The 22,397-nt window shown below is 40.7% G+C and overlaps 1 protein-coding gene across 8 annotated transcripts in view; it reads left to right on the top strand.

Moving 5' to 3' along the window:
- Positions 1-22,397, top strand: part of GRIN3A (glutamate ionotropic receptor NMDA type subunit 3A) — a 156,103-nt gene that overhangs the window by 99,113 nt on the left and 34,593 nt on the right. For 3 of the 8 annotated variants that reach the window (XM_021066896.2, XM_021066903.2, XM_084991559.1), the window contains 3 exons: positions 267-412; positions 4,736-4,851; positions 12,944-13,095. In XM_021066896.2, coding sequence (XP_020922555.2) covers positions 267-412; positions 4,736-4,851; positions 12,944-13,095 — 414 coding nt within the window. Of the gene's footprint in view, positions 1-266; positions 413-4,735; positions 4,852-12,943; positions 13,096-13,705; positions 13,920-17,911; positions 19,167-19,314; positions 21,951-22,397 lie in introns of those variants that run through there. The other 5 variants (XR_014824944.1, XM_084991550.1, XM_084991538.1 and 2 more) reach the window with 5 other exon arrangements.

Raw genomic sequence — 22,397 nt, 5'->3', positions numbered from 1 at the left:
ACATGTTCTCGATATAAAGAAGAAAGTTGTTTTGTATTTTTGGTTCATCGTTTCCACCTGTTTGCTTCTGAATGTAGAGCAATTACTCATGTGAAATGGATGAAAGAGCATGTATCTATGTCAAAACATGGAAATTTGTGTGTATGACTGTGCGTGTTTGAAAAATTCTATCATTACTAGATTTCAAAGAATAATGGAAAAAGAAAATTTTGAAAACAACCGTAAGAATAACTTGTATTAAAGACATTTCTTTTTCTACCTCAAAGCTACATCATCCCTCCCAAGGCTTCCGCTTTGGAACTGTCCGGGAAAGCAGTGCTGAAGATTATGTGAGGCAAAGCTTCCCAGAGATGCATGAGTATATGAGAAGGTACAATGTACCAGCCACCCTTGACGGAGTGGAGTATCTGAAGTGAGTGTCAACCTCCTGGGTCCACAAAGTTCTCAATGAAAAATAAGTCTTAGCTATTCGTAAAGTGTTTGCTGGCTTTTTTTTTTTTTTTTAATGATAACTAAATATACCTGTCGTGTGTTCGGTAATACCTCACACAGTGTGAGATTCAGGAGGCACTATAAAATAAGTGCCTGTTTAATTATATGACCTAGTTTACTAGTTACCTGCACAGTCCCAAGTTGGCAGTAGCTTTGATCCAAGTGCCAGTGGCATCATTAGTGTAGCAGATGGTGGGAAAGTAAATGTTGGCTTGACATCACTTGAGAAAACAATGGTGCTGAAATGATCAAACACACAGGGAATGTAGCCAGAGGATAAAATGTCCCAAAGCAATTCTTTCCTTCACAGTGAATCTCTAAGCCCGTGGACTGTCTCCTCTTGCCCCAAGGAAATGAAATTTATCTTAGAGATTTCCTGTGGAAAGGAATGAGATAAAAGGCAATGATTCCCATGTCTGTATCCTTCTCATCAGAATTTATGAGAAGCAATCAAGAGCAATCACATTGCACAGCAGATTATCAGAGCCTATAATTCAGTGAAGCTGAATGCAAAGGAGGATGGTGTGGTTCTGGATTTGCTCATCTCCTTTGCCTGGGAGAAGGGGATGAATGGCTCCTGATAAGCAGCACAGCATGTGGGTGAACAGCCCTCTCCCTCCTTCCTGATGGTCTCGGGACAATGACACACATTCAAACTCAGTCCCTGGAATCGTGCCGCACCAGGAAACTGGTTTCTGTATTGCCAAACACAACAATCTCCCCAGTGGACAGCAGGACTTGGTACCTCAAAATCTTTTTTGAGAAAGAAGGGAAATAAATAATTTTATGGGACACAAGGGCTCTTTGTTTTTCCAGAGCTTTTGTAATCAGCCCCTAAAACAATTTTATGGCTTTATCTAGAGTCTAGAGAGGAAGCCTTGTGCTCTCAGATTTGCTAAGTTATATATGGTGTGGAAGCACTATGAAATGGCACTTTCAATTGCGCAAGAACATTAAAACATTAGAGTCCCTCTCTGACACAGAGTTTAGTGCCTCCAAGCTCCTGTTCTTTAGTCTCTCCTTTAGGCAGATTCATAGCTGAGGGAAAGAATAAGATATCAGAGAGATAGCAAGGGCTAGAGAATCATGGCCGACAAACCAGGCCCTAATGGCAGTGTGAAAGGGTCAGATAAGCCACTGCTTAAATAAATAAAGGTATTCATTAAAGGTATTCTGGAGGCTTCAGAGTTGGCCTCACTTTAGCCTTGGAGAGCAGAAATTGTTAGGAAAATGGGCACAGATGAAGGAGCTGAGGCCCAAAAAAAGCAACTTGCCCATGGAAATACAACTTGCAAGTGGCAGTGTCAGAACTAGAACAGGGTCTCTAGATTCCAAGCATGGCTGCCGACTAGTCTAAAAACATAACTGGAAAGTAGGTCCTTGATGTTCAAAGGTCAGTACATGTTCCAGCAGCACCTAGGAGTGTGGTGAGACGTGCAGATCCTTGGGCTTATGCTGGAATTTTACCAAGCTGTCCAGGTGACTCATTGATTAAGGTCAAATTGGAATATAGGCAGAGCTTATCATTAATGCCCTTTCCCTTCCCATGTCTGGGCTTCTCTCTCCACTGTTGGCTCAGCCTATGTTTGGTCTTAGCCACCATTACAAACAACCACAGTCCTCAAGTTACCCTTGACATCCCAGAACCTGACCTTCAGGGCACAACCCTTGAAGTTGCTGTGTTAAACCAGTCCCTCCCCTCTCTCATCACAATTCTTCTGGGCTTAGGCCGACCCCCTTAGGGCCCTGCTCTCTGAGGTGACAGTATTCCAATAAATGAATTCCTATTAAAGCATTAATTCCTTTTCATGTGGTTGTATATGATTGGTTTTGTGGTATACATCTATTATTAAATGAATGCTCAAAAAGGCAGAGCATGATTCTATAATGGGAGAAACAACTGAAGGCCCTGACACCTATAAGGATGATTTAGCCACTCTAGAAACTCCTTATACCTGGATCACACCCCACCAGTTCCTCACTAGTGACTCAGGGTCCCAGGGGAGTCTGTGAGCTAATTGCTTCTTGTTTTCCTATGCAACAGAGACCTGTCATAGCTAACTTCACTTTGCAGTTCAAATCCTGAGTGGTTATTTAAGGATACCACCAAGATGAACCTCAGGAATTACTAGTTAGAAAAACTAAATCCCTTCTTTTTTCTATTGTTATTGCTACCACAAATATTTAGGGAGTATTGGTAAATGGTAACTTGTTGCCATTGGCTCCCAAGGTGCATTCTGGTACTGTGAGAGTAAACCTTTGCTTGGAGAAACATCTTTCAGCTTGATTTTTATTTTACTGCCAGGTTTCCATTCAGATTCCTCATCCACAGCTTCTAGAAGAAAATTTGCATCCACAACCCTTTCAGAAGCTCCCCCAGCTGTGGAGATGGGTAGTGTGTTTTTCATTTTGGTTGAAGTTAAACATAGGCCTCGTTGTAACTTAAATCAAATACCCCTGGAAAAGGGGATGCATTTTGAATTGGCTATTTCACTTCCTGGAAGAATAGAAAGAAAGGGGAAGCAATGGTCATTGGCACCCAGAGGGGAAGTTGACCTGCTTAATACACATCCATGTGTGACTCAGACAAAAGCATCAAAAAGGTGCTTCCTGTGCAGTGATGAATCTTAGACATGTCTAGGGTTGCTGTTCTCTTTCAGATTTTTGATAGGCCCTAACCATGTTCTCCTCTGAGTTTGAAAGCTACTCCTCTGTCTTGAATTACAGCAGCCTCATTTTTGGCTCTAAAAGAAGGATGACTGAACCCAGATGGCATAGAGAAGAGTTGTTCTCTTTGTCAAGCTATTTGGACAGTGCTGAGGTTTCAGAAAGCCTTTATTAAATGGATATATGTCTTACACCTTTCCAAAAAAGAATTTGAGGTGACTGAAAGCCAGAGTCATTGCATACGCCTTAAACAGTTCTCTTTAAAACTCCTCCACCCAAAAATGTAATTGTAATGTATACATGTAAGGATAACCTGACCCCCTTGCTGTACAGTGGGAAAATAAAAAATTATATAAATAAAAAAAAAAAAACTCCTCCACCCTGGCCTCCTTTGTAAGTGGGAGCTTAAGCCAGTGCTGATAGCCTTCCTCTGGATGGCCTCTGCACCTTTGTTTAAAAACTAGGGAGAACACGTGAAGGATGAAAAAGGCATCTGTTGGCATCTTGAGCCCAGCCCACAGACAACTCACTGAGACGATCCAGAAACACCTGCCTTAAGTGATTTTTGCTTGAACTGCCTTCTGGGATGGGAGTGAAATATGACTCTCTGGAGATATATTAATAAATCAGACCACTGGGAGTTCTCATTGTGACTCAGCAAGTTAAGGACCCAATGTCATTTCTCTGAGGATATGGGTTCAATCCCTGGCCTTGCTCAGTGGGTTAAGGATCTGGCATCGCTGCAAGCTACAGGGTAGGCCTCAGCTGCAGCTCTGATTTAACCCCAAGCCTGGGAACTTCCATAAGCCACAGGTGCAGCCCTAAAAATGAAAATAATAATAAATAAATAAATCCGACCACTAGGATTTATTACATGTTACCCTTTCCATTTTTTGAACGCCAGCCTACAGACCTTAAAGAGACCTTGACTTCCTTTTCCCCAGGAGTGGGTAGGTCTCTTATTTGCTCCTTAACATGTACTCCCAAGTATGAAATAATGCCTGATCTCTAAAGAATATGATAGTGATCATGAAAGAAAGAATTAAGAATTTTCACATAACTGATAAAAGAGACCCCTGAGGTCCAACTCTTACTAGCTATGTCACCTGGCTTAAGTTACTTCAACTCTCTGAGCCTCAGTTTCTTCATCTATTAACATTAGATAATACCACCCACCTCAGGGTCATTACGAGGGATAAAAATGTATGGAGGACGATAAATATAACACCTACACAAGAAGTCTGTTCTGTTAATTTAAGAGAAATGAACTTTTGCTACTTATCTTCCCATTCAATTCAGAGTGGCTCTGGTTTTGTTGTTGGATTTAGAAGTACTGAAAGAAACTGGTAGATTAATCCATTGGAAAGATGTCATGCTCCCTTGTAAGAGTGTCTCTTTCCCCTAGTCTCTTCTCTGAAGGTCACTGAAATGTCAAGTCAGCCAGCAGCTAGTCAGCTTGTGCTGCCCTTAACTGTTCAGGTTTCTGTGCCCTAAACAAAAGCCAGCTTTCAGCCTTAGTGTTTCCTCTCTATTAATGAATCATTTTTCATCTTTCTTCTCTTGGTCTTAAACATAGGAATGATCCAGAGAAACTAGATGCCTTCATCATGGACAAAGCCCTTCTGGATTATGAAGTGTCAGTAGATGCTGACTGCAAACTTCTAACCGTGGGGAAGCCATTTGCCATAGAAGGTATTAATCAGTCATTCTTGATTCACTTTTTCTTGGGATGTGCTCAGTTTGCCAGCCTAGCAAGTCACAGATGCCAGCATCAGAGGCAAAGAGCTATTTATCTTCCCCTGTTTTCATTTTCAGCTCATAAGCACTTAGCTGTTAAGTTGCTGAAGCTAGGTATTTATTTTTCACCTACTCCAAAAACATATTTTTATCCAATTGTTAGAAAAACAACCACCAAAACATCATTGTTGTCCAAACAATGTTGCTTTAGATATCTGGGAGTGGTGACACAATGTAATAAATAGGGAGTCTAGTTTTAATTTAATCTGTATTTTCTAATGGCCAAATTCTGTAATGAATGTGATGCTAAAAACCAGAATGATTGTGTTAAAGCTGGAAGGACCCCAGTGTGGAATTAGTCACTTTTATCCATAGGAAAACCTAGGGACATTGTATCACTTTCTCCTAATTACACAATTAGATGGTAATAGTGGAATTAGAATCTATATCTCATGGTCCTTAAGTAAATGTTTTTCCAATAGTTGAACAATAGGTAGAAAAAAATGAGCTTCCGCAGTTTGGTAACCTCTAAGAGTCCTAAACAGAACCTTCTTTGGGACCTCAGGTTTGTCTTTCTCCCCGCTGGCAGCAAATTTTCGCTTCTAACTTGGTCAACCAATCAATCAGACTTCAGGACCAAAGAAAAATTGCTTTGTCTGTAGCTCCTTTCATTCTGGACAACAGTTGATATATGGAGCTGATAGTTTGAACCAGCAAATTTCACATCTCCCAATTCCCAGTTTCCCTCTTCTGACAGTATATATGCTGGCTCTCAAGAGAGCCTTGCTTACTTGTCAGAAAACTCTTTGACTTGAAACAATCCCAAGGGTGCGCCTAAGTCCTGTTTCCAGAAAATTATACTTTCCTGTATGTTAACTAGTATATAAAGACTATTCAGATTTCAGTTCCCCAACCACAGTTGGTCTCTGTCTCTCCTAAAAACAGCAGCATTTTTTTCTCTTTTAGTCTTAATTTTTGCGATGAATGAGAGTATAACAGCTGATGCTGTTTCTTTGCACCTTCTCCTAAGAGACATCAGTCTCCTCTCCAAGTAAAGCAACCTCCACCTGAACCAGGACTAGAACTCAGGAAGAGATTTAGTGGTGGTGGTCTTCTTTAATAGAAGACAGTCTAATAGATGACAGTCTAAGATAGTCTAAGATAGTCTAAGATAGATGACAGTCTAAGATAGCAGGGCACAAAAAGAAAAGCCAGAGAAAAACTAGAATACCAAAGGAACGTTCATTATGTAACCTCATTTTGATATAACCATGGAAAAATCCCATTTTTGTGGCATCTGGGGATCTTACACTTTTTTCTGTCTGTCCTAGATGCACTGGGTAATTGAAGTCCCTTTTGCCATTAGCAGCTGTTAACAATGAAACATTTGTAGTGGGCAAAAGACTGAGGGACTCTATTTTCCACCTTGTCTTCAGGGGGGCAACCTTAGCTTGTCGAAAGGCAGTGGTGAGATGGCTTGTTTGCCACTGCTAGACCCCAGTGCCAGATGCCACACAATTAACTCCCCACTGACTTCCTGTTTATATTTCCATCTGTGCTCATGAGACTTGGTATCTTGCATTTCCCATCATCTCCAGATACCACTTTGTTTTCAAAGAAGATAAATGCAAGATGGTGCAGGCCAGCACTCTCCGAGAGAGAACAGACAGACCACAGATGTGAATACAGAGAACATTCTCATCTTTGTGGGCTTCTTCTACAAAAACTATTGCTGGTTTTTTCTGGGTGAGGTGCAAATCAGAAAATTTAATTCACTACTACCTCTGCAAACAAATGTGTAGCCTAAAAACAGAACTTGGTAAAAACACAAAGGGAGGATACTTACAAGTTATAAACAACAATGTGACAGAAATACTAGAAAAAGTTTTGATTACAGCTTTTGAAAAAAAAGTTAATCTCATAGATTTTTAGGGAATATTTCTCCATAAAAGTTTAAAAAATATGCGTTCCTCTACCAACATGTAGGTGTTTTTGAACTTATGAAAATACGGACTTTATTATTAATGAATAAGACTTTATGGGCATAAAAATATCAAATAAGCAATTTATGAACAATTTTTACCCATTTAGCTTACAGGGTTGTTTCATATGTCTAACTGTGTCCTTTCACAGGATAGTACAATGCAAGGCATGTAGTAGTCGTATACTAAGTGATGTATTGCCTATTCTATAACTCATTAGGTTGTATTTGAAATAAGTACCTAATTCACTTACTGATGTAATCAAAAGCACCCTGAAAGTTTGCTTACACTTTCCAAAGTGCTTAAATGACCTCTGGAACTTAGGAGGGAAAACAGGGGCCATTGATTCCTTCATACTAAGTGTACATTCAATCTATACAGTAATGACATTATACCAACTCAGTGTGACTGCTCAATACCCCTCCCACCTTCATTTATTCTGCATTTATTTAAGGTTTAAAAGGTAAAGGTGAGGTAAAAGAGACAGTAGTCCACCTTGAGTTTAAAACCTTTTTGTGAATCCTCAAAGCAGCAAACCAAAACTACTAAAAATTCAAGAGCATATAGAAAGTCCTATTAAATACCATACACCAGGGACACAAAGACGTGCTGTGTGCTTTGGAAAAAAAGAAAGTGTTGAGATAAATGAATGCATGTTCCAAATGTATGCATTGGAGTTGGTTGACAGTAAAGGTCAAAGAGAAGAAAGAGTAATGGAACTGCACAGTAATGATTTGCGACCTTTCTGCCAAAGACCTTTGTCCATTTTTGAGTTTGTTTTTTTACTTGCTCTCCACTAATTATTTAATACAGTACTTAGCGCACTAGCTCTGAGTGCTTGTGTTAGAATGGAGTCACTGTTACTAACTGTGCTACATTGGGCAAGCCACTTAATCTGTTCCTCAGGTTCCTCATCTGCATCACGCTCTTATGAAGAGTACATCTACAACAGAGTCGTGAAGATTAAGTAAAATAATACATTTAAAGCATACATAAGCACATAGTAAGGGCCCAATAAATTATTATTATTCAATATATTGAATTAATAGGTTGAGACCAATTCACTATAAAATTACCCCAGAATGGATAGCTTTCATATATCTCAGCTTCTCCCACATACTTCTCTTTCCACTTTGATGTGCTGCGGGTACAGGAAACCCATTTTTAAAGTCTTCTTTATGGTCTGGACTATTTCAATATGGTCTCAACCATTGCCCCAGAGTAGCGAATTAGGAGATTCCAATGACAGATCAAAAAACTGAATTAATCTTTCTTCTTGAAGCCACTCAAATCCCATCTAAGATCTTACTTTCAAACACCTATTTTCCAACCACATTTCGGGAAGATTCTTGTAGTCCGAATTTCTAACTATACATTTGCTAGCCAAAATATATGTTCACCACTCTTAGCTGAGTAAAGCTGATTTATCCATGGGGAAGAGATCAGAATTCTATTCTGAAAATTGTTCTCTTGGGCCATTAAGCTGTATCTAATTTCCAGGGTGCCTGAAGCCTTCTAGGGTTGAAGGATTCCATTTTGCTTCATCCATCAACCACAAAATAGTCAACCTCATCTCTATTGCAAAGCCACGTTTTTAATGATAATGAAAGCAAGTCAGGCTGCTGAGTTAGCAATTTAAAAATAAGAATTCTTTGACCAATGAACACAATCACATTTGAAAAGCATGATAAAGAGGACAGAAATGAAACCTTCAAGGTTTTACTTTTATGTTTCTGAGTAAAATTGATTTTTGTGTCTTTTAACAAATACCTCTTCTAATTGCCACATAACTTCTTTTCCTATTTCTCCCCTTGTTCCATATGTGTAGTTTGTTTTAACTTGCTCATTATTGTTATTAGTAATGCCATAATCATTAAAATATCAATACTTAATATATATATTAAAATAGAAAATTTTAAAGAACAGTTATATTTAGCGGCCAATCACAAATTAACCTTGACATGATGGAGTGGAGTGATTTAATATTTATTATTTCCTACGTAGCAATTTTTCATAAACGTCTCTGCAACTTCAACATAGTGTTTTCCCTAAGGCAATTTTTATGCTTTTGCTGCAGTGCCAAAGTTCTTTTCTTAGACTATGTAAATTTGTTGTAAATATTAATTTCAGATTTTTAAACTTTCTTATTGTGTATTTTGGTCTTTCCAAAATACCACTATCAAGAATCACTCTAAGATGCCTTCTCTCATCTGGTAGCAATCTCTCCTCCGAACTCCACAGAGTTTTATTCATCCTCCTTGTTGCATCCTAATCATTATACTTTATATTTGTTGAATTTATGACTCACCAGTCTTTTTTATCAAGCAAATCCCTGGAACATCCTACCATGCTGTGTAGTACTTATGTATGCCTCATCTCCCCTGTGCCACTAGGAGCTTTATATAGATAGAATCAGCATCTGATTTAACTTGGTAACCTCCCTAGCTCCTGGCAGAGTGTCTGGGACAGAATAGCATTCAATACAAATTGGTGGAACTAATGAATGGATGAATAGGTGTGCAGTGAAATGTTTATCAAATGAAAAACAAAAACCATTCTGCTGTGATTACGCTAACCTGGGCCGGACTTGTTGGCTTTAAGAGGATTTTTTTAGGGGAACCAATATAGTCAAAGAGGATTCTTGCTAGTTAATTTACTCATCTATGTATAATCATATACCAGTTAGGGCTATACTTACACTATAATTACACAACTCATTGAAAATTTTATAAACAAAATCTACCTATGAGTTATATATATATTTATGTTTGTTGAAATCAAACCACCAGTTTAGAGAATTGTGGGGGTTTTTTTTACTGCATTGCCTGGTGTGGGGAGATTGCATCAGTATGATTGTAGTGATAGGGCCTGTTTGAAGGGGAGGAATAGGTCAGATGTTCTTTTGCCTTGGTCACATGCTATAATGGATATAGTGGAAAGAGCATTGGTTTTAGACTCAAACAGACCTAATTTCAAATGCTAGCTTTGCCAACTATGAGCTGTGTGGCCTTGGGCTGTTTCCTTATTAAGTCTCTAAGTAATACATATTCTGCATGGGTTCTTATAGGAGTTAGACACACGTGGAATGGTATCTGTCACACAGTAGGGTTCGGTAAGTTCTAGTCATCATTACTAGAGTCCCAGAGTTATTTAACTGAACAGTATGCCACAATCCTGCATGTAGTCTTGACTAGTGCATGACCTATTAAATGGGGTAAGGCACATAAAAGTGATACTTGGTGTATAGTAAGCCCTCCATAAACATTAGAAATTGTTGGAGTTCCTGTCGTGGCTCAGTGGTAACAAATCCAACCAGTATCCATGAGAATACTGGTTTGATCCCTGGCTCCACTCAGAAGGTTAAGAATGCAGCTCTGTTGCCACTCAGATCCTGTGTTGCTGTGACTGTGGTGTAGGCCAGCAGCTGCAGCTCTGTTTCAACCCCTAGCCTGGGAACTTCCACATGCTGCAGGTGCAGCCTTAAAAAGACCAAGAAGAAAGAAAGAATGAAAGGAAGGAAGGAAGTGTTGTTTGTTGTTGAAAATTATTGGCCTAGGGGAGAAAAATATAATAATATTCAGCAAACCTGGCCTAATTATCCTGACCATAAATGCACACCCTCCAGAGAGTTCCAAGTCCTCCTACTTAATGTTTGTATCTGTCCCAGTTCATCTCCCTCAAGCACTTATCTCAGTTGTAATGAAACAATCATTATGCAGTACATTGTTTAATATCTGTCTCCCTAAGAGAGTGTAGGCTCCATGACAGCAAGAACCATATTTACCTTGCTCATTGCTAAATCCCAGCCAGGTAACACAGTGCCTCTTCACTCAGTAAATATTTGTTGAAAGGATGAATGAGTGAATGAATAAATGTGTGAGCTACTCAGTGAATATTATCATACACATGACTAGTATTGTGCCTGACATGCAAATAGATACTGAATGAATGTCTGTGCAACTGAATTGTCAATAACATTTGTTATAATGAAAGTTCCTAAAGAAAAGTGGTTACTTCCCTATAGTTACCCATTACTTTAAAAAATGGTATTTAATGATAACATCAGCAGAACAGGCTGCCTGTGTAAAGTCTTTTATTGTCAGTCGCACTTTTCAAACCAAAACTACTAGGCACAGAATAGGCACTCAAAATAGCTCTTTGAAAGGAAAATTCTAATCATGCTCATGACGTTGTCATCATTTCCTTGAGTCGCCATTGTTAAGGAACAAACAAAATTCTCAGGGGAGGAAAAACACGCCACTCTTGAAAACGCAAAAATTTTTTTCTGTGTTATTTATTTCTTCTCATTTATTAGTTACACACACATCTCAAGCCTCTATTTTTTTACAAAAGGATCTGAGTGTCTGTAATTTAAAAACAGAACAAAAACTAATGTCCTTGGAAATAAATTGTACGATGGAAATGTTATAGCAAATATTTGTTTGCATAAAATATCTTTGGATTCTTCACAACTAGTTACAGTTTGTCTTCCTCAATCGTCTTGAGAGCAATACATCTTTTTTTCAACTATGGTATCCAATAGCTAAAGACAAAATGTAGTTAAATAGCGCTTTTACATGGCTCATCAAAGAGATGAACGGTGAAGTAACAGTTGGAAAAGCAATAAAGCCCCACACCAAGTGAGGATACAGAGTCCAAGCTGATTAATAAAACCTTGACAACAAATTACATCTTCATGCTCCTCTTCCTCCTTTCTTCTGGCTCTTTTGCCTTGAATAACCATTGTCCCAGATATTTGGTTTATCATTTCCCTGATTTTTTTCTAAATATACTTTTATCACATACATATGAATTCCTAAAAATATGCCATTTTATTTTTAATGTTGTTACATTTACGCAGTGGATTCATGCTGTAAACTTTCAGGACTGATCTTTGTCTCTCAGTGTTGTTAAGAGTCATCCATGTTATTCCATTATATATATGTTTCACACTATATAATATTCAAATTGTGTAAATATTTCATAGTTTACCCCTTCTCTTGTCAATATTGGAGTTGTTTCCAGCTTTTGCTGTTATGAACAGTGCCTCTAAGAATTTTTTTTTTTTTTTCCTTTTTACAGCCACACATGCGGCATATGGAAGTTCCTAGGCCAGGGTCGAATCTGAGCTATAGAGCTGCAGGCCTGCACCACAGCCACGGCAACACCAGATCTGAGCCACATCTGGGACCTACACCACAGCTTGCAGCAATACCAGATCCTTAACCCACTGAGCAAGGCCAGGGATCAAACCCACATCCTCATAGAGACTTGGGTTCTTAACGCGCTAAGCCACAATGGGAACTCATAAGAGTATTTTTGTACATATCTCCTGGTGTGGTTGTGGACGAGTTCTTTAGGAATGTACTTAGAATTGCTTGTCTTAGAGCGCATAAATCTTCAACTATACAAAGTAATGGCAAACTGTTTTCTGAAGTGTGTACATCAATTTGCATTCCCACAAACAATGAATCAGTCATCTTACTGATCTGCATTTGCTCCAACACTTGGTTTTACCAAACTCCTTTTTTCTGACAAGTTTTTGTTGGGTTTTTAGTTCTTATGCTATATTATACATCTACATGGTCTCATTCTATTATTAAAAAAGAGGGTCATGCATGTCCAATGATGAGAGTATTTTGTAAACCAGGGATTGCAATTAATTTTGTATTTAAGGTCCAGGGGAGGGATTTAGGAGGAGTGTATAGGGTGTCTTTGCCCTGGTAAAGACCTCAAAAATAGCTTCTGAAAAGTATTTTTGCCACAAGGGCAGAAAGCCTTGGAATAAAATGTGCCCCTAGCACGCAATACACAGCTCATTCCTCTCCTTGCTGGACTCATTCCTTGACCCTGACTACTTGCTCAGTCTCATCTTAGCAGATCCACGGTAAGCATGCCTTGGGCATTTTTTGAGTCCTTTGAAGGAAAGATGGTGAGAGCTTACTAGGCTCACAACGGACACCCTTTTTACCAGTTCTGTTAGCAGTATCACGCAAGCATGGTGTCAACTTGCTCTTAGGTACCTCTCAGGTGGAAAACTCATCTGAGATTCTCTTTTCTCCTAGGATATGGCATTGGTCTCCCTCCCAACTCTCCTTTGACCTCCAATATATCTGAGCTAATTAGTCAATACAAGTCACATGGGTTTATGGATGTGCTACATGATAAGTGGTACAAGGTGGTTCCCTGTGGCAAGAGAAGTTTCGCTGTCACTGAGGTAAGGAAAAACTGCCGATAATGTTGACGCTTTGTATAGCTGCACCTTGAATGCTGGAAATGTGTCTTGTGGCCAATAATCCAGGCTATTACATGTCCCAGATTACTCTGAATTTCGCTTGGAGGATGCCTGTCCTATAGGAATTTTCAGTAACACCACAAGTTTGTCTTGAATTTAACTGTGATGCTGTTTTGATGAAGCAAAGGAAGCAAAGAGGAAAATCAGGAATCGGGGAACTTGGATGCTATTTCCTACCATATGACAAAAACTATATTAGGGGCATTAACTCACTGGTTTTTAATGAGTAAATGTCTGAATTTCTTCTTTTTCCATATATGCTAGATCCACTAGTGCAGGAGAAATGGCTGTTCTTAATTATAGCAGTCGTATCTGAGATTGACTCTAACAGTGTTTGGTTTAAGTATTAATTGCTGGTCATGATGTGGGCCTCAAAATATCCTCAAGATCTAATTGAAGTGAAGTTTCCAGTAGTTCAGAGATGAATCTTTTGTGGGTTTGGAGAAGTAGACATTAACTTAAAACTGATAACTCTTAGATGACACATTCTAGATTTTTTAAACTGAAAACAACCAATTCCCTTTTTTTACAGATGGGAAACTAATATCCAGGGATCCTAAGTGACTTGCACAAGGCACACATATTCTCAGAATCTACATCTCTTCCTTTGCAATGTTCTGCTTTTATGATGTAATTAGAAAAAAACCTGCAAAGTGAGCCAGAAATTGGATGATTAAGATAGGAGACTGAAAGGTGGAACAAGAGCCACGGGCTCCTGTATTTAAAAGAGAAGCCAAATAAAGAAATACAAGGTCAGCCTGACATTAAAAAAAAAAAAAAAAAAAGCAAAGACTAAAGCCAACAATAATGACTTCAAATAGCCTCTCTTCAACAACTTTCAAATTCATATTTCAACACCAACTCTTCTTCTGAGTTCCAAAACCATCTACCTTTGTACTTGACATCTCTGCTTGAATATCTTATAGGCATCTCACATTTAACTTGTCAAAATGGAACCCTTGATCTTCTCTCCTAAATCTGCTTTTCTTCCTGTGCTTCACATCTTGGGTAATGACACCTCTGTCCATCGCGTTTCTCATTCCAGAAACTGGCAGGACCCTTAATGCCTCCTACATCTCACCTCTGCATCCATCAACAAGCCATATTTTTTCCTTCTTTAAAATATGTCTCAAATGCCCATTCATTTCCATCTCCCCTGTCATCACTGTAGTCCAAACCATCATCCCTCACCTGGACCACTGCAGGTCTTCTAACTGGTCTCTCTGTTTCCATGTCTGCCTTTCTCCAATTTGTTTTCCACATGGCAGATCAGTCTCCTACTTAGAAGCCTGAAGTGGCTTCCCATGTTAATTAGGGAACAATCTAAATTGCTAAACATGGCCTGCATTGCCCTGCGGGACTTGACCCTGCCTACTTGCTCAGCCTTATCTCTTGCCACTTTTCCTCCTGGCTTGTTACAGCCTCACCACAATGCTCATTTCAGATGGAGATACCCGGTGGCTCTCCTGCCTTGAGGTCTTGGCACATACTGTTGCACCATCCCTCCCAGTTACTCTTGCCCCTGACATTTCCCCAGTTAATGATTTCTCATTATAAACTCCCAGCTGAAATTTCCCTTCTTCAGAGTCTGCCCATAGCCCCTGATACAATCTGTATTATATCTTCCTTTATTTATGTATTTATTTATTTATTTTTGTCTTTTTGCCTTTTCTAGGGTCACTCCCATGGCATATGGAGGTTTCAGGCTAGGGATCTAATCGGAGCTGAAGCTGCTGGCCTACACCAGAGCTACAGCAATGCGGGATCCAAGCTGCATCTGCTACCTACACCACAGCTCACAGCAATGCCGGATCCTTAACCCACTGAGCGAGGCCAGGGATCGAACCTGCAACCTCATGGTTCCTAGTTGGATTTGTTAACCACTGAGTCACGACAGAAATGCCTTTTATTTATTTATTTATTTATTTTATGGCTACACCTGCAGCATAAGGAAGTTCCCAGGCTAGAGGCTGAATCAGAGCCACAGCTGCAGGCCTGTGCCACAGCCACGGCAACACTGGATCCTTAACCCACTGAGCAAGACCAGGATCAAACCTGCATCCTCAGAGACACAGCGTTGGGTTCTTAACCCACTGAGCCACAATGGGAGTGCCATCCCTTTATAACCTCATATCTTCTTGAGAAGATAGTCATTGAGCAAAGATTTAAAGGAAGCAAAGAAGAAAATCAGGGATTGGGGAACTCTCACGCTGTTTCCTACCATATGGCAAAAACTATATTAGGGGCATTAACTCACTGGTTCTCACTACAACTCTTAAGGCAAGCATTTTTATTTTTATTTGGAGATATTTGTGTGACTTTTCCTAAAATAAAATTGGGCTTACCTGATTAGCTGGATTAATTCAGCTAAGAAAGTAAACAAATTGCTTAAAGTGTGCTAAGCAACAAGCATTTGGTGTTTCCTACCATTTGTTGTGACCATGGTTAACTCAAACCAAAATCTCCGAGTGATTCAAAGTTGACAGCAAGACATTAGACAAGATGAAAGGAGCCTCCCCATCATGTCCCCAAAGCCAGCAATGGGGAAGGATGTTCACCTCCCGATCACAGGCACACCTCCAGGCTGTGCCATTTCAGAGGACCATCAGACCAAGACACCAGCCGGAGTGACCATCTGGCTCCCAGGACAAGCCTCTGAGGGTGGAGTGCTGTTCAGCCTCAGAACCTAACTCTGCCTGGGCACATAGAGGAAAACATACTTTTGGAGATTAACAACCACTAACAAAAATCTGTTTATTCCAGTCTGAAAATATCCAACAGAAAATGTGAACAATTTGAAGACTTACATTTCTGGACTTGCATTCTGGCTCCCACTGGTTAACAACCAAATGACTTAACCACTCTTAAGTCTGAGTTTCTTCATCCATGAATGGATATGATAAAACCTGCCTTGTCATTTTGTTCTGAGAATAAGATCATTTACAGAAAGAACTTGTTAAAAAAAAAACTGGCATAGTAAATAATAGAAATATTAATAGAGGGAGTTCCAGTTGTGGCCCAGTGAGTTAAGAACCTGATTAGTATCCATGGGGATGCAGGTTCAATCCCTGGCCTCACTCAATGGGTTAAGGATCTGGCATTGCCATGAGCTACAGCATAGGTCCCAGTAACATGGATCTGGTGTTGCTGTGGCTATAGCATAGGCCAGAAGCTGCAGCTACAATTGGACCCCTCGTATGGGAACCTCCATATGCCACAGGTGCAACCCTAAAAAGAAAAAGAAAAAATGAATTATTAATACTTCCTCTCCCTCCTTCAGGAGAATTTCCTGCATTCATAGATATCCTCAGGTATCTTCCTATAGCTCTTTTTTAGAAGTGAGGAAACCCTCCTAGAAGCTCAGTAGAGTTCCTCATATTCAAGGGCCAAAATTGCATTATCTGCCCATGCCTAATCCAATCAGTGGTGAGGGGAATGAGATCACCATGACAGATTACGCCATTCATGACTCATTCCCCAGGACTGAGGATAGGGTGGCTTTCCTTGAAATACATGATCCCATAGAGAAAGACCTAAATGAAAGCCAGATTTCCTTAGGAAGGAGGAGACAGGAGAATGGATGCTTGAATAGTCAGCCAACCATTTCTTCTGTACCCACTTTCATCCTACCCACTTCCAGTTATCTGTACAATGAGGTATTTGCATCTAATCATCTACATGAGCCCCCCCACCCCCAGCTTTGAGGCTGTGATTATCATCTTTTTGTCATCCTGAGATAAGAATATTTAATATGTATACAGATTAGCATAATGGAGAGACAGTTCTAGGTTTGAACACCACTATCTGTATAATATGACATGTTAGCCATTCTGAGCCTCAGCTTCTGCAACTGGGGTGATAATATATACTTTATAGGATTATGGTGCAAATTAAGTCTGATAATGCTTGTAAAATGTTGAACTTATACCCACATATGATAACCACAGTCACTTATATCCTCACGGATGAAGAGGGTTCACCAATACTATTCCAGGGCTCTGTGGATTTATCAGTAATTTCAAACAAAACCAAGTTAGGTATGAACAAAAAAGAAGACAGATTTTGAAAAACAAACAGAACATCAGAAAAAGCCATGCACTATTCAGATAATCCGTGCAAAATACAACAACCCATGGTGTTTAATGGGACAAATTCAGAGAAAAAGCATTTGGGAAATTCTGAATGTCATGAGGCAGCTGAATAAGAGGCTGACATCAGGATCAAGTGATTGTTCTTAAGACAACGCTGGGCCCACTTTCCAGGTCACCTGAATTCAGAAGGGGGCAAAGGGTAGAAATAAGGAGAATGGAAGATAGGTGTACCCTTAATTAGGACTTCAGAAACAGAAATAAAGGAAAATTCTGATAACATCTGTATGTGTGTATAGACATAAGGGGGCACCCTAGCCTCATAAAGCTCTTCTTTCTCAGGGGTGGTGGTCTGCCCTACAGCATATTCTGGTCTGTGCAACAACAAACTGCTTTGTAGTGATGCTCACCTCTGTGCATTTAAACAGCAGCGCACTGACTGGCATGTTTGTCTTGAAAAACCTGAGAGACTTTCAGGATGTCACTCTCTCAACCTAAAGGCGTGATATAATTAAATGAAACCCATCTTTCATTCATTGGCTGAGTTTGGTCTCCTCTTTGAAGGCCCTCTGCCTGCTGGATTTCCTTTCCCCTCAATCCATGAGTCTTGACATGTATTTGGGTTTTTTTTTTTTTTAACTTTCTCCCAGAAAAGTTCAGAAGAAGAAAGAATGCTTGTGAGTGCTTTGCTGGCCATCCCTTTTGCCTTTGTCGTAAACTGCTGGGCTATGGGTACAGACAAACTGGAACTGGATTTGAAATCAGACAAGCCATGTTTGAAGCTTCTCTCTACCACCTGCTTGCCTTGGGAAAATCACTAACCACTTCAGTCTCAGCTTTTTCATATCTTCAGTTGCTTCTTGTGAGGAGTTAATAAAAGGGCAGTTTAATGAACACATCCTTCCTCCTTCCCCCCCCCCCCAGAGGGAGGGGTGCAGAGCACAGGACAGCAGAAGCAGATCCTCTTGAGGAAGATATTCCTCTGACCTGCCATTTCCCAGGTACAGTCCTAGTTTATGCATGTTGCCGCACAGTAATTAAACACTTTTTCAGGCCGAAAAACAAAACGAAACAAAATCCTTGTTTGGCTAATGACTGATATACCTAGTTCCCACCAGTTTCCCAAGTTGGTCATTAATGCTTGATCCCCTGTGAGAACCTTGATCTATTCACCTCCCCTCTCTTGGCAACCCCAGAGCTATGTAGCTGCAGTCTCTCTGGAAGATAAACTCATTTTTTGGAAATCTAGGGCTCTGTCTGCTTCCCAGAGTCACCTGGGAAATTGCAGGTCCAATTCTGCAGACCAGACTCCAACAGTTTTCAGAGAGGAATTTTAAATTGACCTCAGATATTTCTTCACAATCCTCCTAGCACAGCTGTGCCTCTGCTCACAGTAGACTCATTGTCGATCAGTTCCACAGGGGGAAACGTATAGCAAGCTTTAAATTTGCTTCATTTTCCTTTGACTCAGCAAAAAAAAAAAAAAAAAAAAAGTAATTATTTTTGAGTCACTGACTGAATTTAAAAGTTCCAGGGCAACAGTTTTATGAAATCTGTTAGTTACAAACCAGGAAAAGGTAATAGATCAGAGCTTAGCAAACTCCCAAAATTCTTCAAGGAATTATTAAGGTACATGATATGATACCTCTTTTTGAAAGTCTTTTTAAATAATGAGTTGAATAAGCTGCCTTTTAACCAACTAGAAATAGTCAAGAAGGAAGAGGGAACCATTTGGGCGGGGAATGGATACTGCACTCAGTCTGAGAAGAGTTTTCAAGAAACTCTCTGCAGAGGTATGGTTTTCAGAAATCAGCGGATACAGCGCAGTCTCCCAGGCAGGTAAAGTGAAGGAACCATTACTGCACCTTAGCTCAGGAGGAAAAATAGAGGGCTCCACTCCTGGAACCCAGAGAGGCACAGGGGAGGGCATTCTAATAGGAGCTGTAACCGTTGGCTAAGGACAGAGCCTTCCCACAGTGACCTGGTGAGAGCCAGGAAGTTAATACTTAACCTTAATCTCCTCTTGCCCTTCTGTCTTCCACCACTGCTTTAGGTCAACGAAGCCTGTCAATGCAGTCCATCGAGAATCTCCTCAGGGCACAAAGCGGGGTGGGGAGAGGTGGAGAGTGGATCTGGAAGGGTAAAAGAAGATCCAGAACAGCCCCTTGTGGCAAGGGAAGTGGGGATGGGGCCAGCTAAAGGAAAGTGCCTACAGCCTGACCATTTGGAAGGTGCGACTTCTGTACCTGCAGACAGAGGTCCAGGCAGCAGGGAGAGAGATCATGTCTTGCACTGGTCAGGAAGGAGAGAGAAGGACAGCCAAGCAACTGGAAGGACCTTGGTCTTGGGAATCAGAACACCCTTGCTCTTCCATTACTGTGACGAGGCAGTTTTATGTCCTTGGGAAAGTGTCTGAATCTCTGTGAACCACAGCTGAGTCTATATCTTGATGAGTTTTTACATGGTTTTCTGCCTCAGAATTCATGGGTTTCCTTGTGTTTTTATTGAGGGTTTAGGGAATTATAAACATTGCAGTGAAGAGAGCTCTATCTTAGGAACCCAGTGACCTCAGTTATGTAGGGTAGGGAAAAGGTAATTTTGAAACAGTCTAAAAATCAATAATGAATGCTTTTTGGTATTTTATTATGATTATTAAGGAAAGTACATGTTAGGAAACTGCCCAATTCCATCCATGACCTCACTTTCAACTTGACCCTCACCGCCACCCCTGAACTTATTCAACCCCTGACCTCACCCCATTCCTGGCCCCCAACCCCAACCTGACCTTTAATTCTCTCTTGATCTTACCCATACTTGGCACCCCCCCCCCATTCCTGAACTTCATCCAATAAGGGATGGGGCCATGGAGCAGGGATGGAGTGAAGACATTTGTGAAGCTCATTATTAGATCATTTTTTAAAGCCGAAGTTTAAATGGTGTGACTTTAGGAGCACTGTAGAGATGGAGATGGAAAAGTTACCGTGGTGTCAAATTATCCACCTGTAAAAGGTGCTTGAGAACATCATGAACACAAACTACTTAGCCTCACTGAATCTCCTCCTCTGCAAAATGGAGAGAATATTTGATTTTTCGGCTTGGCATAAGGAGTAGAGATAATGCACATAAAAGTGCCTGACATGTGGTAGATGCTGAATGGATGGTACTTAGCATATTCATCCTGACTCTGCCATGAACCAACCGAGTGACCTTCAGCAAATCTCTTAAATTCTGTTAATCCTGCTTCCTGCCCTTAAGATTGAGCCATGCAGCATGTCTGGCTTAGAGAATTCTGGGATCCTCAAGGAGGTGCATTTAGAGGAATCCTGGCCTAACTAGAAGAAGGTCTGGATCTTGGGACATAGGGGAGGACAATGAACTGACTGGCCTCCAGTATGGGCACTCCATCCCTGACCACTGCCCCAGACCACCAAAACATGCATCTGGTGTGAAACCTATTACGATTCATTCACTGTAAATGGAGCTTTCTCATGGTACATCCATTCTTCCCTCTATTAATTTTTTTGTGGGGAAGAGGAACAGGTTAGTCAACTATACATTGAAAGCCAAGGAGATCGCACAATTTACATCAAGAACCTTCAGTGTTTATCAATTTTCTTTGCCTTTTATCTTTAAAGACCCACATGGAATGGTATAGGATTGGGGAAGGGGTAAGTTTTAATGCAGTCTTTTCTTCTCTTGACAACTGGGTCACACCTGGACAGCCTTCTGCCCCTCTCTCACCTCCTTCCTTTTTCTGTTTAAAACGTCACTGTCTGCTTATTCAGCCTGATGAAAGTTACGGCGAGGCAAGGAGAGTTAATGACTATAGATCGCTTTAAATTGAAAACCTGTGTTAAGTCAGGAACAACCTTGACAGCTGAGTGCTTCCCATGGAATAGCCTAATTAATTAAGCGTAATATTTAAGCCAAGCGTAAGGTCAGATGGAACCCATCCAGGTAGCACTTTCTGGAAACCTGAAGAAACACACAGCTGCACATGTGTCCTTTCCTGATGTGGAATGGGATTGCACATGAAGAAAGGAAGACCAGTCTCAGAAGGGCCTCACCTTTTACTTTGCTGCCAGAACAGATTCACTCATGTATTCATTCTCTCATTCATTTATCTGTCAGCAAATGTGTTTGGAACCCCTGCGTGCCAGCCCCATGCCAGGTGCAGCCAGTGCAGACATGAATACCAAGATCGCAGGCAGGTAGCGACTGACTTGTGAGGAACCCCTAGACCACACCCCCACAGGGGCAGCACTAGAAGATGCAAGGTTAGAACAGTGGCACAGGCAAGCCTGTGATTCAGTCATGGAAGAGCAAGAAGAAATATGAGAAGGTTCTCTGGAGGAGGGAACCCCCTAGAGAGGGACCAACCCTCCCATCAGAGCATGAGCAAGACACCTGAAATTATATAAAAGCCATGCAGTTTGGCCCCACCCTCCAGAGCTACCACAACTCACCATGCTGGATGGAGAGACTCCATGTCATTTTAGTGGTGCCCACCTCCATCTGGAAAAGCAGAAAGCATTTCAGCTCTGAAGGTGAATGTTACAGTAGAGTCTGACTCCTGGCTTCATCACTGTGTCGAACTAAGCTGTGAAATTTCTAAAACGTTATATCCTCACCCTCCAAACTAAGGACAATAATAGTCTGCTTTTAAGTAATAAAATATATTTGATGAGAGAGTTTATGGACAACATCTAGTTTAATAAACATCCCGTCCTCCTTCCCTGAGTATAGAGCTATGCATATAGACAAAAAAAAAAAAAAATGGAGTTCCCGTTGTGGTTTAGCAGTTAATGAATCCCACTAGGAACCATGAGATTGTGGGTCCAATCCCTGGCCTTGCTCAGTGGGTTAAGGATCCAGCGCTGCTGTGAGCTGTGGTGTAGGTCGCAGATGCAGCTCAGATCCCGAGTTGCTGTGGCTCTGACGTAGGGCAGAGGCTGCAGCTCTGATTAGACCCCTAGCCTGGGAACCTCCATATGCCGTGGGAGCTGCCCTAGGGGGGGAAAAAACTGGTAAATAATAAGCACATGCAAGAAATTACAGGAATTGCTCCTGAACCCATCTCCAAAAAAGCAGAAGCTGAGTTCCCATTGTGGCTTAGTGGTAACGAACCCAACTAGT

The sequence above is a fragment of the Sus scrofa genome, chromosome 1 (assembly GCF_054392235.1).
Source record: "Sus scrofa isolate SSC_HxYL_T2T_F1_AM1 chromosome 1, Sscrofa_HxYL_maternal_Yorkshire_Landrace_v2.0, whole genome shotgun sequence".
NCBI classification, from domain to species: Eukaryota; Metazoa; Chordata; class Mammalia; order Artiodactyla; family Suidae; genus Sus; species Sus scrofa.
Note: the sequence above shows the minus strand (reverse complement) of the source record. Positions and strands in the feature narration are given on the sequence as shown.